The sequence below is a fragment of the Pezoporus flaviventris genome, unplaced genomic scaffold (genome assembly GCF_033815535.1).
Source record: "Pezoporus flaviventris isolate CSIRO_AGI_PZ_B2104156 unplaced genomic scaffold, CSIRO_AGI_Pfla_v1 ptg000035l, whole genome shotgun sequence".
In the NCBI taxonomy this organism is placed as follows: domain Eukaryota; kingdom Metazoa; phylum Chordata; class Aves; order Psittaciformes; family Psittacidae; genus Pezoporus; species Pezoporus flaviventris.
The window spans coordinates 2,803,957-2,820,933 of NW_026892583.1; the positions used below are offsets into that span (position 1 = coordinate 2,803,957).

The 16,977-nt window shown below is 36.0% G+C and overlaps 1 protein-coding gene across 3 annotated transcripts in view; it reads right to left on the reverse strand.

Annotated features, from left to right (window-relative positions):
- FUT8 (fucosyltransferase 8) overlaps positions 1–16,977 on the reverse strand; it is a 121,937-nt gene that overhangs the window by 41,736 nt on the left and 63,224 nt on the right. Inside the window, exons 2-5 of one of the 3 annotated variants that reach the window (XM_061462109.1) lie at positions 13,664–13,785; positions 11,208–11,323; positions 10,914–11,082; positions 3,912–4,026 (exon numbers count right to left, since the gene is read on the reverse strand). In XM_061462109.1, coding sequence (XP_061318093.1) covers positions 3,912–4,026; positions 10,914–11,082; positions 11,208–11,323; positions 13,664–13,701 — 438 coding nt within the window. In that variant the 5' untranslated portion in view covers positions 13,702–13,785. The remainder of the gene's footprint in view (positions 1–3,911; positions 4,027–10,913; positions 11,083–11,207; positions 11,324–13,663; positions 13,786–16,977) is intronic. The other 2 variants (XM_061462108.1, XM_061462107.1) reach the window with 2 other exon arrangements.

The following is a 16,977-nucleotide window of genomic DNA, read 5'->3' on the forward strand; positions in this document are numbered from 1 at the left end:
ACCAAAGACTTTCAGTAGGCAATTCAGAACTACTAAAATGCATATAGTAGTAAGATAGAAAAAGAAAGAAATGCATATTAAAATACAAATACTCCTGAGAACACACCAAAAGTGTAACTAAACCTCTCAATGAGTAGGGTTTGGGTTTCATGGGAGGGTGAAGGGCTGGGCACAATCCTGCAACCAGTGAGGAGAGCTAATGGGGTTTGTAAGAAATTTTTAGTTCAAGCCTGAAGTAGGCCAGTTACAGAAAACTTATTTGACAAAATGTGCTTTAAACACAGTTTAATTTTTTATTAACTATTTAAATGACATAAATTCCCAACACAATTTGAGTCACTCTGGAAGTACCAAAACTAATCAAAGAAGTTTCCTATGCATTTTTAACTAGCAGATCCCTCCGGTGTGGATTCTTCACTGCTAAAGAAGGATAAGTGCAAACTGCTGTCTTCTCCAGTGCCCAGAGCCTTTTTTGTTGTCATTTTAGCATGAGAACTTTTATTAAAAATATATATCATTGATTTTAATGGGAAGGAGATCCCTTAAGGCAGAAAAAAATGACACGTTAGGTCACCAAAAATACTGAGAAATCCAGAAACCTCAGAATAAAGTCTTATCACCAACTTTCTCTTCTTTGCATACATACATAACCCCAAGTAAATACTGTGAACATGGTAAACTATAAGTATTTGCTGATGTGGCTGAGTACTTGGTGATGTCTCTCACCTGTTGATATTTTTAACCTTCAAAATTGAACAAAATATTTTGAAGTTTTTTACAATTGGAGGCAAAAATATTCTATTGCTATTGGGACACTGCATGCTGCTGAATCACTAACTTTCTAAAATAAAATAGTGCAAAAATAAGCACAAAAGGAAATCATCACACAATCATTTACTCACTATCACTTCCAAAATATACAGCTCTCGTACCATAGGAGCCCCTGCCTGCCTTCTCTTGCACATTCTCTTCAATTGTTTGATAATGAGCATCGCTGAAAATAAGGTCTGCTGCTTAAATCTAAGCTCCTAGCTTTTTAAGTGTTGCTCTAACTACAGGGAACTAGCTAAATGTAGCCTCATTAAATCAAATTTATGGTAATGCCATCCAAATGAAGTAGCAGTCATCACTACTCACAATCATTCAGCTAAATGATTTCCCAGGGAGATGTCCCAAAATAATGCAGCTGTCACTGTTCAACATGTATCAGAAAGAAAACTATTCAGTACTTCTTCATCAAAAAAAAAAGAAAAAAACCCAGAAAAAATTATGTTCCACATATTTCATTTTTTGCATGGAGCTGGGGGGAAGGATTGTTGAATTTTTTAATTTTATTTTCTTTTTTAACACACTTATATTATGAATAGTGGTGTGTATATATGTTATTTCAGACACGCACTGCTTTACATCGCACACTCTCAGTCAGCCCTGTGCTCTTCGAAATCCTGAAACCCACACTGTAAAATAAGTCAACTTGACTTCCAAATGTGTAGTCACAAACATATTCCTGTTTTGGATGATTACTTGCAACAATCAGAGCTCCAAAAGCTTATGCCTGGCTCATAGGCATGTAGACAAGAGAAAGGATCCTCATTTTTTTCCAGACAGAAAAATGGGAATAAAAAAGAAAAGAGACATGGCAGCAATTGTATATGTGAATGGCCCATCTCAAAGCCTGTAACTACTCATAAGAATGAATCAAACAAAGCAGTCATGAAATAAGGGACAAAGTGCAGTCAAAAATCAAAACAGATTATAAAAAGGAGCAAGAAATGGCAAACACACAGAGAACTGGCCTCTAGTTATCTTAGTGGGACTAGTACTTTCATGCATGAAATATGGAAGAACTGGTAAAAGACAAAGCCATTAAATTAAATGTCTAAGAAATATTAAATCAGTCAAGCATAAAGACTTGACCTGGAATTCATGACTTGTCATGAATCCATGACTTGTCATGAATTCCAGAAGAAACTAACCAAAGTAAGCATGACTCCTGATAAGTGAAATTTAGTATTGATAACTAAATTTCAAGTAAGCATAGTGAAAAAAAATCACTAAAGTTTCAAAATTCAGCTGAAGTAAAGATTGCTGGCACCATTTTCGATAGCTCCATAGGGACATGAACTCAAGGGAGACAGATTATTAGCTAAGTAACACATGAGACTGCATGAAAGTCAAGATAAGAAAAATAATATATTGTGGTGCTATTCTATAAATCAATAGTCTATTGTCATTTATCTGCTAGTGGATGTTCACTTCTAATGGTCTGGTGAGGAATTAGTGTCAAGGGAAGACATCAGGAAGAAAAAAATGAAAGCATCATAAATTCTCACACATGAAGAATGATCAAACATTTTAGGTAGGTTTAGCCCGAAAAGTGATTAATGAAAAGAAATACAGTAAGTATAAGAAAGAAAGAACAGTTTAGTGAGAGAAGCCTCGTCACATTTCTGTTTCACATTTAGGACAAAAACCGAGTATACAACACAGCTAAAATGTTTCAAATAACCAAAGGCATACAGAATAAACAGGGTTATATTATTTGTTCATATAATACCCAAACAATTCTTCATATATTGCTGCAAATTTGCTAAACTGTGCTATTTTTGGTAACCTGCAGACTTACAATGCTAAAAATATTTATCTATCAAAGCTAGAATTACATCTTTTTGGAAAACACATATCACCATTCTTCAACTTAAAGCTCAAAGGCCATTACTAAGGAAACACACATCCCTTCCATATAGTTCCTAGATCCTTCCCTGTGAAACAGTCACACTGAATTCGATGTGCAGTATTAACACATTTATATGGTTTAACTTCCATAATCAGTGCTGACTTTTGTTATTCATTGTAAGCACTCGGAGGTCCTTATGTTGAAGTAAGGCCCTGAACACTGTAAAAAATACTATAGGGAAACAATCACTCTTCAGAAACACATACAAGCTTAGGTAAGACAACAGATGGGTACAGAAAAAAAAGAAGAAAAGGTAAACAACAGCCATATTTATCAGCATGCAAAGTAGTTATGGCACACCATTGCCAAACAGTGACATGCCAAAGGAAAGAATGAGGAACAGTTCTCAAGAAGCACTTGAAGAAAGACAATAAAGTTATGTCTCCTGCCTAATTTACTGGGAGGTTTTTTTTCCATAGAAGGGTGTCTGGTTTCCATTTAATAAGCAAAAAATGCATAGTTTGGTCATAGAAGAGAAGGTTCCAGTAGCTGAACTGTGACATGTGAAACAATGGAAATCTGAGAAACAAATTTGGCTATTTACACAAAGAAAAGATAAGACATTCAGGCTGACCATACAAAACAGAGCAGTGGGGTACACACATGCAAGGAAAACCAAACCAAGTACAAATAAAACAAGCTATATCAAATATCTTTTTGATCTCTATGTAAATAGCTGCGTGCTTTCTTATATGAATTCAGGCCTCAAAACCTTCAAGTTCTATTTAAATTTTATAGACAGATACAAGCATACACATTAAAAAGCACTCACAAATATGGGCATCTATGAGAAGTATCACACATGTTGAAACAGTTTAGGTCTGGGCAATATAATATACAAGCACTTCAGTTTTGCATACTCAGGTTTTTTAAAACGGGCTGCTTTTTTGGAAGTTTCATACAAGAACTTTAATTTTTCTATTTTTAACACTGTGCTAACATATGTATGCATTCTGATGCTCTAAAGAACAAAAAACAGAAACCAGGGACTTATTTTTTATAGTAAAACAAAGAAGCCAGACATTCTAGTTTCTTTTGTAAGTAATTCATTTGTATACAAACATACACTTAAACCTGTCATGTAATTAGGCTACTACAAGGGTATAGTTAAGTGCTATATATATATTTTAATAAACTAAATGTTTACCTTGATTTAAAAGCTCTGTCCTCTTACCTGTAGATAAGTTATTCTCCTCTGTACCAAATCTGTTAGATCTTTGGCCTCTTTTTCTCGCCAATCTCCTGCTCCATCTGTTTGACTGAGGTAGTACAAGTCGGTCATTATCGACCTGTGAACAACCATGGAAAACAATCTCAACATTACTAAAGTGGAGGATTAGATGAAATCAAAGACAAATTAAACAGATCTTTCAAATACAGCCTCAAAAACATTTTGTTCACACCACCACCTACCCCGCAATTCCAACAGTAGCCAAGAAACACTGTCCTCCATTTAATGTACGTTTCATACATATGAGTAATTATAGTACTATGCCTGTATAGAACATAATATTACAAATGTCTTTATCACAGCTACAATAGTAACCCTTCTATTTTAATTAGTGAAAACCAACTACAAAATATTATTGCAAGGTTTAGTAAACAGTATCTTTTATGGCACGGAGCTGCTGACTCTGGAAGAAAGTAAGCACTCTGCCTGCTTGGAATGACTGCATCCTACTAATACTCAAATGGCCAAATTACAAATCTAGACAACACAAAGCGAATTTTGAGAATTTTCTGGGGGGAAAAAATACAAAACCAGGGGCAAACTATTCAACATATTTGTAAAAACATTAATGGCTGATCTACAAGCAACACGTAGCCCAATTCAGAACCAGTAACTTCAGAGTTGGCCTTACAGACTGGGAATATTTAAAGTTGATAAACACTTCTCCATAATAATGATGAAGGTTTAACTTTAAAATGGCTTTCTCAATTTGTTTATCTGAACTTCAGATGTTATAATTTTTTGCCTGACATTTTTGCGAAGCCCCAAGTTTGATCCTTAGGAGGAGATGCAACTCAACAAAGGCACAGAAATTTGGCAAAGGGACAAAAAAAAGAGTGTGAGAGGAAGACAAGCATATTTCCTAATGACCTTTCAAGTGGTGTCATCAGTGAAGTAATACAAGACCATTGCTGGCAGCACTTGCTAGTACTGGAACAACAAATCTAGCTAGCTGAGGGTATCCCCCTTGTAAATAAGCCTAGCAAGTGAAAAAGGAGTGAATAAAATATCAACATTAGGTAACTACTTCCAATAACACAATATTTAAGCAGTAATTTCCGATATAAATCAAATTGGGTCAGAGATATCTTTATCAGCAGAGTTATTGACAACCTTCTCTTGACAATAACTGGTTTTACGGATCTATATATTTCCATTCTCATACACTCATACTGGTTTTTATACCCATACTTCTGCACAGGATAACAGTGACACAGACTTAGTACATGATCTACTCTTGCTGTAGTAAACATTATACCCATCTTGTTCAGCAGCAGTGATGTTCACCTTCTGTCAATCAATTGGAAGCACCATATTTACATTCTAATCTCAAACCATGTAAAATGGATTTTCTTTTACAAGTTAACTAAACTTGAAATTTCAAGTATCACCACATAACTACCTTCAGATCACTATTAAAGACACTATGCAGAGAAACATGCAAACACAGTTTAGGGACAATCAGAAAAGAATTAATGACGCAGTAGATCTAATACAATGGATTATATACAAATAACTGAAGAGATAAAGAGTCTGTTCCTCTTAAAGCAGTGTTTTCCAATGTAGAGAAAGCATTATAGGGTAGTAGACAACTTAAAAAATGAAAGCCATGCATTTTCTTGGGAGTTTAAGAATATTGTTCTTCCCAAGCAGGATGCAACCATGGTGGATGTTTAACAAGAATATATAAAATTCAGATATAAACATTAAAAAGAATAATAATAAAAAATCTTCTGCTACCATTAAAAGCAATCCCTTTCATTTAATAGAAATATATTTCTATTAAATCTTGGCATAAAATAACTGAAAATACGAAGCCTATCAACTGAAAAAAAAACAAAACCAACTCTCAGCAGTTAGGTAATTTTTCCTGTCTCTAAGGAAAACAAACCTGTTGCCCAACTTTTGTTTTTACATTATTGGCCATGGTGACCATGACAAAACAAAGACAATAGGAAGGTATAAATAATTAGCCTTACAGATGAAATGTAATTATTTTCCACCATCTCTAAGGCAAAAGGAATTCTGAGAGAGTCCTTACACAGCCTCAGTGACTCAACACTTTAGGGAAAGGTAGCTTTGCTCAGCACAAATCATAAAGAACATATAATAATCTGTGGAAAAAATTATGAATTAGTGCAAGACTTTTCAGACAGCATCCACAATACTTGAAAAAACAGTCTTTACTCTTAGAAGACTCCAAAGCAAACCAGGAACTGGAAAATTCACAGGTGCTATTGCACAGAAATGATTATAATGCTGGCAGGACTTGTGACCCCACAGGGGACCCACTCTGGAGCAGTCTATTCCTGAAGGGCTGCACCCTATGGAGGAGACCCACACTAGAGCAGTTCAAGAACAACTGCAGCCTGCAGGAAGGAGTAGTTTGTGAACGACTGCCTCCTGTGGAAGGGACCCCACACTGGAGAAGAGGAAGAGTGTGAGGAGTCCTCTCCCTGAGGAGGAAGGAGCAACAGAGACAACACGTGATGCACTGACCAGAGCCCTTATTCTCTGTCCCCCTGTGCCACTGCAGGGGAGGAGGTAGAGAATTCAGGAGTAAAGTTAAGCCTGGAAAGAAGAGAAGGATGGGGGGAAAGTGTCTTAAGATGTGATTTTATTTCTCATTACCCTACTTTGATTTCATTGGTAATAAATTAAGCTGATTTCCCAAATTGAGTCTGTTCTGCCCATGACAGTAATTGATGAGTGATCTCTCCCTGCCCTTATCTCAACCCATAAGCTTTTTGTTATACTTTTTCTCCCCTGTCCAGAGGAAGAGGTAGAGTGATAGGACAGCTTTGGTGAGTACATGGTGTGAGCCAGGGTCAACCTACCACACATACCTTCAGTCGCTTTCTTTCTTTGATTTCTATTGCAGGGAAATGTGCATTTTTTAGGTTTCCATCTCCTAGGTTCTTTTGAGCATGACAGACCATCATGATGGCTTATTAATACAGGTTTACAAGAGACACAGACTAATACCAAAGACCAGAGCTAGGCACCATGTCGATACTAAAAAGTAGATGGACCAGTGATCCATGAGCCCAAGATGGCTAAGTGCAGACAAAAAATGAGCCTGCACAGGATTAGTAGAGGGTTATGCGGATGGTAAAATGGCAGAAAGAATGTCAGGCAGTGGCATTGCAGATATTTAATGTCAAACTTGGTCTTTCATTGTGTTACTAACCAACAATATCAATTTGTTGTTGTTTTTATTTCATATCATAAATTAAATCGTGGAGGTGCTCTTAAAAGCATTTTGCTTCTGGAAAGCAGAATGAAGAATCTGGCTATATATTTCATCTCCATTTGATTGTCACAAATAAAGGGGGAGGGCTGGCATCTTAACACATTTTGAAAGATCAGTCTAGACATTTATTCTAGCCGTATGACAAAATTACATTTAAACCTCCTGGAAGATTTACATCAACAAATAAAAACTCTAAGAGGAAAAAAAACGTGATATGTTCCAACAAATTCAAAGGAAATAACGTGAAAATATGCCCAAACACTATGCATCAAACCTTGGCCAGCTACCACAGAAGCCGTGGTGACAGCTGGTCCCCAGGAGAAAAAAGGAATGAAACTAACTCGGTAACAGTCACCCTGCAAACAAGATGATGGCAACACAGGAAACAACAATGACAACTAGAGGATTCATCTGTTCTTCGTTATTAACTATGTCAAATAGCCTTTCTGCTGTTAAGATGAACTTACTTTCAACAGCCATTTTCCCTATGGCAACGAGAACACAACGCAGGAAACTGCACTGGGCTACTTTGTTTCTTGAACAGAATCAGCAGTGAAATACTGGACAAAAACCATCTGCCAAGATTGGCAATCTCCAGGAGAATATCTACACAACCCCCTAGGACACAGCTAAGAAATAGCAATTAAGGCATCCAAAAGAAGAAACGCTATCATGTTAGTAGACCATGTGCATAACAGCACCAAGATTAACAAACAATACAACTTATCCAGAGTCACAGAAACTGTCTTTGTCATCTCTTAAAAAGCAAGTCTTCCCTGTAACACAACAGGCTTTCCTCACAAACAAAAACAATTAACTACTTGCTTTACATACTTACCCCATCGTTGGATCACTACACAGCCCTGTATTTGCTTTCCCATGAGGGCATTAAAAACTGCTTTAAACACTTATAATTAATATTTCTAATCCAAATAATAGATTTTAATATATATTGAAATGTCGAAGATACATTTATGTTTATATATAAAAATAAGTAATACCAGCTTTACATGTAGTGTTCCAGTTATGTAAGACCCATAAGTAACAACTTTCTAAGACATCACTATCAAAAAGGGCATGCAGCAGCTAGTTAAAAGCCTTAAAAAAGAAATCAACAAGTGCACATGTATTTACATACCAAACAAATCAAAAACCACAACAAAAAAACTCAGCAATAACAAAAAACCTCACCAAAAAGCCCTGATTCTCAGACCAAATGAGAGCATCTGATTTGCTCACTCTAATTTATGTTCTCTTCAAGAGACCAGATGGACTTTGTGGAGATAAAGAAACTGTTGTTTCCCTGGGGAGCTACTGTGCATCCTAAGGGAACAGAACACCCCAGAGACTCCAGTGTATCACAGGCCAAAGGATGTGCACACAAGGAGCTGGGAGTTTTCCTACAACTCATGTACTAAAGGAAAGAAGACGATAGCCTAACTTCAAAGGTGAAAGAGTGAACTTCTTCGAGACTAGAGGCAACCAAGCATTCTGTAACACAAGACAATTATATTGCAGGAAGCCAATGTTGTAAGTACACCAAGAACAGAGGCTGAATATTGTAGAAACACTTTTGTATCTGCTTTCTCTTATGCAACTGCTTTGAATTTCTACATTGTAAAAAAAAAAAAAAAGTCTACATTTTATTTTAATAAAGCCTAGTTTCTGGCTGTTTGGTTTTAGATCAAACAACTTTAGTCTTCTCTGGGGACATCACCACACAGAAAGGTCTACACTACTACCGAGACTCAACAGACTCTAGCATATTCTGCTGTTGCTAGCTACTGTGTCAGTCTAAAGAATACTTCTATTCAACAAGAAAATTCTGAAGAAAAGAAAAAACCAGAGCAGCTGTGACTGCTTGCATCGCAGACAAACTTCTTCCAGTCCCACATTGTTTTCAAGACTTCCACAGTGGGATTCATCTCCTAACTTCTAGAGGTCCAAAAGGCAGACAATGCTAAGGACTATGCATTTTTAGTATGGGTTTTGCCTCATCCTGTAGTACAGAGACGTGAAGACAAGGCTGCCAGAAATATAGAACTTGCAAGCTGGTCTTAATTATTTAGTAGTCATTCATGTAGGAAAGAAAGGAGTAAGAAAATGATGCATCCTGGGAGGAGGGCACACAAAACCCTTCCGACATGAAACAGACCACATTATTCAGACGTCCACTGTGGCAACTGCCTGATGTGATCCTGGCTACATAAACAGCGCAGTCACATGTATTCAAGTGATTTTGTTCCATCGATGGACATCAGTACGTTTGGTATTGGACTACTTGCCTCAGTTTCAGCAGAAAGTTTAAAAGAATCAAGAATCAATGACCTGAAGTCCAAGAAACCCAAATGGAAATAACTTCTCTGGAGAACAAATATTTTTGAGTGGAAGCAGCTACTGAAACAAAATACCCGGGGAAGTGAGCGCAGAGTGACTGATGAGTTGACCGTTTGACTGAAGATCTCCAGCCTTTTGTAAAATCCTGTTTCAGCCAAGCACTACTTTTATTTCAGTCAAACATACATAATAGCACTCAGCAGAGAAATAATTGGATGAAATCTAATGGCTTATTTTACATAGATAATAACTCTCGATAATTGAATACTCCCTCCTTCTCACTTTAAACTCCATCAATCTGCAACAAATTGGGTTTTGAAATTGCAGAATATTAAATTACAAAATTTAATGGACTATATTATTTGCACACATTAATAATCAAATTCATATTATTCCAGAACTACATTTTAAATAGTATTTACATTCTTCCCAAAGAATCAAAAATTCTTATTATTTTTAATTTTTACTACAGTATTATTACCAAAGGTTCATGCTTTACAACTTCGCTCACTCTTGAAGAGTTCAGCTTTTTATGAAAAGGAGACTTGTTTAAGGTAGCATATTTAGTTAATTCAACAATTTTCTTAAGACTGTTTACTAAAGAGACAAAAATTGCCATTGTGCTCATGTTGGGAACAGAATTATAAAAGATAACAGCTTTACAGATAGATTCCAATAAATTTTTAACACTTTCTGGATCAATTTTGTTCGGCATCAACAAAACTCACACAGAACGTTTTAGCATAATACAAAAAGTATTTCAACAATGTGAAGGCCAGAAGATCAACAACAAAGGAAACTTAATTCCAACACAGCAACAGTGTAATTAAAGGTGATTTCTATCTGAAATACTCTGCTAAATTCTGATTACAAAAAGATGTTGTCAAAATAATTGTCAGAATGACAATTACTCCTGAAATTAAGATATTACCCAATTATAAAATATCCCAATGATCAACGTAACAAATATATTCTATTATTTACAACAGGCACAATCATATACCTAAAATATTTTAAAGTTTTTAAATGGTTTAGTTGTATGTGCATATATGCACATATATGCATATATAGACAGATGCAACTGAAAAGCAACAACTGTCATCCAGGACCCAGGTCTTCTGATAAAAATTATGATAATATATCAATTTAAAGGGTCATACTTTAAACTATAATGACATAAGCTGGATATATACTTTATGTCCCATGAAATACAAGTAATGATTTTATATTCATGCTTCAGATATATTTAAGCCCACATACCAATTATTTATCCTAAATGACTTTTAAGCAGTATATCAGTAGTTTACTTAAATCAACCCATAATCCTTAAAACTTATATGCAGAATCGAAAGTACCTTTCCTGATGACCCAAATCAGACAGAAATTCATCAATGCGTCCTTGCAGTTCATTTCCTTCTAGATTTTTCAGCTTCTTCAATTCACTCTGGAGGAAAAACCAAAGTTCCTTAGCCCCATTTTCAATCCTCCTCCTCAGTATTTCATGGTCTTTTCCAAGGCCTCCTACTTTAATAAAAAAAGGCATAAAAACATCAGCCCTTGTAGCTGAATTATTTGTTAAGAAACCAATACATTTCTGATACGGAATACCAAAACTCGGTTTAGAAGTAAAATAAAACTTATCTACCAACCATCTCCTGTCCGCTTCTTATAGTTTTCTATCTGTTCTTTGGCCTTTAAAAGTTGCTCCTCTAAAGCATGTACCTTTCCTGCAGCTGGTCCCTGATCAATAGGGCCATCTGGTATCCTAGGATATAGAAAATAAAGAAATTATATGATTTATATGTATAATTGTTATTTGACAAATTATTTGCACTAACAGTTCATCTCTCTCTTTTTGTTCCATACTCTTTTGCTGATAGGCCTTCTTGGCATTTTCTTAAAACCAGAAGAAATTAAACATACTAAAATAAATATTTTTAAACCTCAATCCTATAAGAGGAAAACAGTGCCTATCAGAGCTGCAGCACACAGATCTAACGTGGTGTTAAACTGTGGTGTTTACAACACTTCAACTCACTGACAAGAACAATCCTAGGCTCTACTTGTGAAAACAGTATTCGCAGCAGCTTAACTCAGACCATTTGTTGGACTGACTGGCACACAAGCAAAGCCTAATTGAGGTATGTGCCTTCACAAGATTCAAGTTTTGGCTGCTTTCTATATTCACACATGAAATACATTCTGGTCTTGAATGCTGGCCAAATATTCTTAGAGGACCAGAGCTGCAGCACTGTGACTCTGCTTTTAAGTTAAGTTTTCCTACATACAGGCACAAGATGATTTCAACATATTTTCTGGATTCAGAACAAATGGACCCTCTTGGTAATTTTTTATGACAACTCTGGTATTCTAAACCGCTGGTCACCTAAAACAACAACAGCAACTGTATTACCCATTTGTGAAACCTCTGGTATGTGAGCACAGGAGAAGTACGGAAATAAGCATCCTGAAATCTATAAGCCCTATGTCCACCCTAAGGGTATTACTGAGGCTTCTTCATCATCTCAACTTGAATCCACATATAAATAAACTGAAACTGTAAAAGTATAAAAATTAGATGCTAACTTCTATTTGTCCCACAAATTAAAAATTAATGGAGGGAAAATAAAAACTCCTTTTATCTCTAGAGAATAACACTTCTGCTGGATTCAAGGGTTAAAAATTATTCCACCTTTTATGAGACTTTTGTAAAAGACAACCCTGAAAAGGAAAAGAGGAAACAGATGTCTAAAAGTCTTGAGAACTGTAAAGAATATAGAACATAAAGATGATTCTTCATTCATAATGGAATATGAGCATAAAAAGAAAGGGATATTCTCTCCACACACACATACACAGTTTCAAAGCACCATATGGAAAGACCCCATGCCAGATGAAAAATGCCTCTAGCATAGAGAAAATAGCAGTTAGAGGGAGTATCTTCACCCTAAACCAGAAATGACAGCAGTCTAAAGATCCTACTGGGATGTCATTAAATTTAATGTCTCCCAGATCTGGAGATTTAAACATCAACAAAAAATTAGGAACTGATGAAAAGTCCATTTTCACTGGAGTATTTGAAGGGAATAAAAACCTAATACGAGCATCAGAAAAGTGTATCACGCTAAGATAACAGTTAAACCCCTTTTTTCCAGCAGGGGTAGGAGAGGTAAAAGAAGCAGCTATGTAGCCTGACAAGTTGAGTGAAAAGTTTTTCTCTCTTAAAGCTCCCCATGGAAAGCAAATTAGTGATAACTATTGCAAAATATGTATTTGTGGTTTAAAGTTACTATGGCAAATAAAAAGGAATTATCAATAACTGCTCGTATACCTGCTTTTTTATGTACTGAGGGAGCAACCATGACAAAACTGAGAAAATAGTCCAACCTTAAGCATATGCACTCCCTAAATACACTCCCTCTGTATGAACAATCCATTTGTGAATTTGGTCCTGCAACAGATGTACAGTATTATATCATACTGACATACGGTATTGTATAGCCATGCACAAGACAACACTAACCTTTAAAAAGCATACTGAAACACATTTAAGCTCTTGCACTAGTTTAAAACCACAACGTTCAAATATATCTGTGGTTTGCCAACGTGGCATTACAATTGTGACAGGACAACTAACCACAGAATTACCAGGAAAAACAAAATGGCTTCTCCTGCAAAAATCACATTCCCTAAAGGTAGAATTTGTGAAGAACAATAGGGTAAAAGTATACAAAGTCATTACCACAAGAAATTTTCAGGCAACACATGGATCCTCTGAACATAAGGAAAGTCTGTTAAAAGTACCAAGTGCAGAATCCTGCAGAAGGATGGGTGTGGATGATACAAAAGAACCTCAATTCACCCTGACCAATTGATATAACTAAGATTTTCAAAAACAAATGTACATCCCATTTAATATTCAGTTTGCTTTGGCTTACTGCAATAAAGACATTTACTATACTTCAGTTGTTAGATAACAAGAGCTGGGAGGGGAGTGGGGGGGCATTCTCCTAACCTAGTTCTATGGATTTGCAAAAATGACATCATTTAAGGATAGAACTAAAATAATTTATTCTTTCTGCAGTTTTGTCTCTGCATCTGTTACCTCATCAGACTTGGAACTGCTGTCTTCCTCACTTTCATCCAGTCTCAAAATTAAGGAAAAGGTTCTTCTCTGCACCCAGCACAGCTTGCTTGTTACTGCCCTCTACAAGTACATCAACTGAGCTGGAGATAAGGCAACATTTGAGGGAAAAGCGTTTGAATCAAAATCCTCACCTATACTCATTGCACCATCTATGTAGGTAGCTTCTAGTGCAGAATATCCTAGTAATAATGTATACTTATGAAAAAGAATTCCTATTGAAAAACACACAGAAGTTTTCCTAACAAGTCCTGACAACACACCTTCTTCTTAAAATTTGAGGAGTTTAAACTAAGTTTAGAAAAACTATGATGATTCTGATCAACAATAAAAGAACACGTCAGTAAGCATCTAGCACAGAATATCCTTCACTTATTGCTATGACAACATTGTAAATTGAGTTATAAACAGTATTCATGCACATAATTTCTAAAACTCGGGCAATACAAAACACCTTTACTTCCATTTATCTCCTGCATCACTAACATATATCTGTGCCTCTTTATAGCCCATAGGAAGGTTTTTACAAAGCATCACAGTTGCACAAGAAAAACTACAGTGACTTCTCACTGCAGGCATTTCAAATGCACAGTAAAAACTAAGTGGTGCCTGAAGTCAAGTCATCGGAACTGCACCACAAAGTGTACTTACTTCCTAAGGGAATATTCTTCTTTCAGGCGATTTTCAAAAACAAGTGACTGTTCCGTCTTGCACTATTGCAGAAGTGCATATTAAGAAAAAATAACCCCACCAAAAATCCTTATAAAAACATAAACTAGTCTTAAGCAATATGGGAGAAAAATACATCAGAACAATGTGCTGCGCTTTGTGACATCAAACATACAAACCTTGCAGGGGAAAAGGAAAACACCCCTCCAAAAACCCCAAACATCTTACTGCCCTAAAACCTTAATTCTACTCCTCATGCATCCTTTGTTAAAAAGAAGCAACTGGGGGGAAACTGCAAGATCAAATATGATCTAAGTATCATACAGCAAAAAAAGGGCTAAGCGACATTTTATAAAGCTTTGTCTCAGATATGACATTTCCCAGCTTTTGCATGGTTGACGCTGCATGCACATAAGGTGTGTTTCATAAGACGTATTTTTGGTTTGCTGTTTTGCTGTTGTTGCTGTCTTTGGGGATGAGGAGCTGCTACTTAAATTGGCAGCAAAAGAGCATTGAAATCTCAGGGTGGAAAGGTCACTTCTTGTTGTGTGCTGGCATTCATGGGTGGCTGGATGAAACTAAGCATAGCACAGCTCCTGTTTTCAACCATCCCAGAGGACTGGCACTTTTGTCAGGTGAGAAGGAAGTCAGAGAAGTCCCAAGAACCCATTAGAATGGGAAATACTAGGCAACGGAAATGTATTGAAACATATTTTAGCATATAACTCAGGTCCCAACGTAATTCAAGATGAAAAGCAATTTTCTTTAACTTCAAAATGGAAATTGTTACAACTTACACTTTTTACTAAACTACTGAATTCTTGTAACTATACCTGCTTTCTATCTCTTCCTCTCTGCCATAACTAGCTATTATTAATGGCACAACGATGTATTATAGTAACTTCCTACCATTCACAAAGCCTCTCTTCCCACTGAGATAATTTTTGTTAACTTGGAGGTTTTTACCATCCAGAAGTTTTATCTAATTGTCAAAATACTTCAGTCTAGTTAATCAGATGCCTGTTTATTGCTACAATTATCCAGGCAGGCACTCTGGACTCAATTAAACTCCTCCCAAAGTAACCTCAAGAGTTATCATTTAAATAACAACTCCACCTAAAGCCAGATTGGATGGGCTTTTGAGCAACCTGGTCTAGCAGAAGGTGTCCATGCCCATGGCAGGGGCATTGGAACTAGATGATTTTAAGGTCCTTTTCAACCCTAACTATTCTATGATTCTATAATTAAGGTCCCTTCCATATCTTCACTTATTACAAAAAGTGTGCTTCTTTTCTGTTGTAATAAAAAAAAATCAAACCAAACTCTCTAATTCTCTAGATATAAAATCTCAGTGGAGAAGGGCAGCAAAACCAAGTTTTTACCTCAGTGTAATAAAATCCAATTTCACAATAGGATTTACCTTCACAAGCTCAATGATTTAAAGACCATCATGTTAACCACTCAGATTTCACAGCCATTATCAGTAATTATAGTTTTCGGTACAAACCCAAAAATTCTAACAAATAAATCAAATTCAAGTGATAGTTCCAGACTTCCTGCCTTTGATCAGACCAGCCTAAAACAAATTATGTTTTCACTTTAAGATGTTAACTGGAGCAAAAGTAATCTTTTCTGTCTAATGTTAATTCCATTTCTGAAGTTAAGAGGTGTTTTGTTTCTTTAATGGATGCTCATAGCAGCAGAGAGCTCTTCCAGGACATAGATACTGAATCCATGGACTGTTGGCTAATATCTCATTTTAAATAGCCATATTGCTATAACACTCTAATGGGACCATTTTAAAGCTAACAGTTATTTTTAACATCACTTGTTCTACCTGGCAAACAAAGAAATGAGAAACTGAAATTCTATAATATATTCTATATTATATCCTGCAGGTTGACCAGGATATTTCTTTATAGAAACAACCTTCACAAATACATTTTAAACAGTATCATGGATTTTGCTCAATAAAAATAATGAAAAGGCTCTACATTGGGATATATCACTTCCCTCAAAGTCTAGTACTGCAACATCTCAGATGAGTTCCAGCAAAAAGCTAAAAATATAGCTTAGCCTGTGTATCAGGGACAAGATATGCATTCATATGCCTCCTTCTTGAGAAGAAAAAAGTACCTTTTCATCAGTAAAATCAAGAACATTTACTCTCTCCTGGTGACTGTAATTTGAACTGGTTGTATTTCAATGACTGTGCAAAACACTACATTATCATTTATTCAAGTCAGCTAAATATGGGTGGCTGAAAGCATGGAGGGTGTTAATCTTTACAGTCAATGCCAACTGTTTCCCCCTCAGAGGCAAGAAACCCTAAGGTTGACTATTCTTGTCTAATAGTAAAGTATATTAAAGGTATTGTATATATTCAAATACACAATCTTACTTAAGTTTCTTCATAGCAGCAAACTCTACATTACACTACTTTTTGTCAACAAAAATATATTAAACTTTTTGCCAATGCAGTTGTTACCATAATTTAATAAACAACTGAGTATAGAAAACTACAGCCCACTCAAGGCCATACTACTTAAGGTGAAGACTGTCTGCGCTTAATGCGGAGGGTACCTAGTCAGTGGCATTTCTCTGCC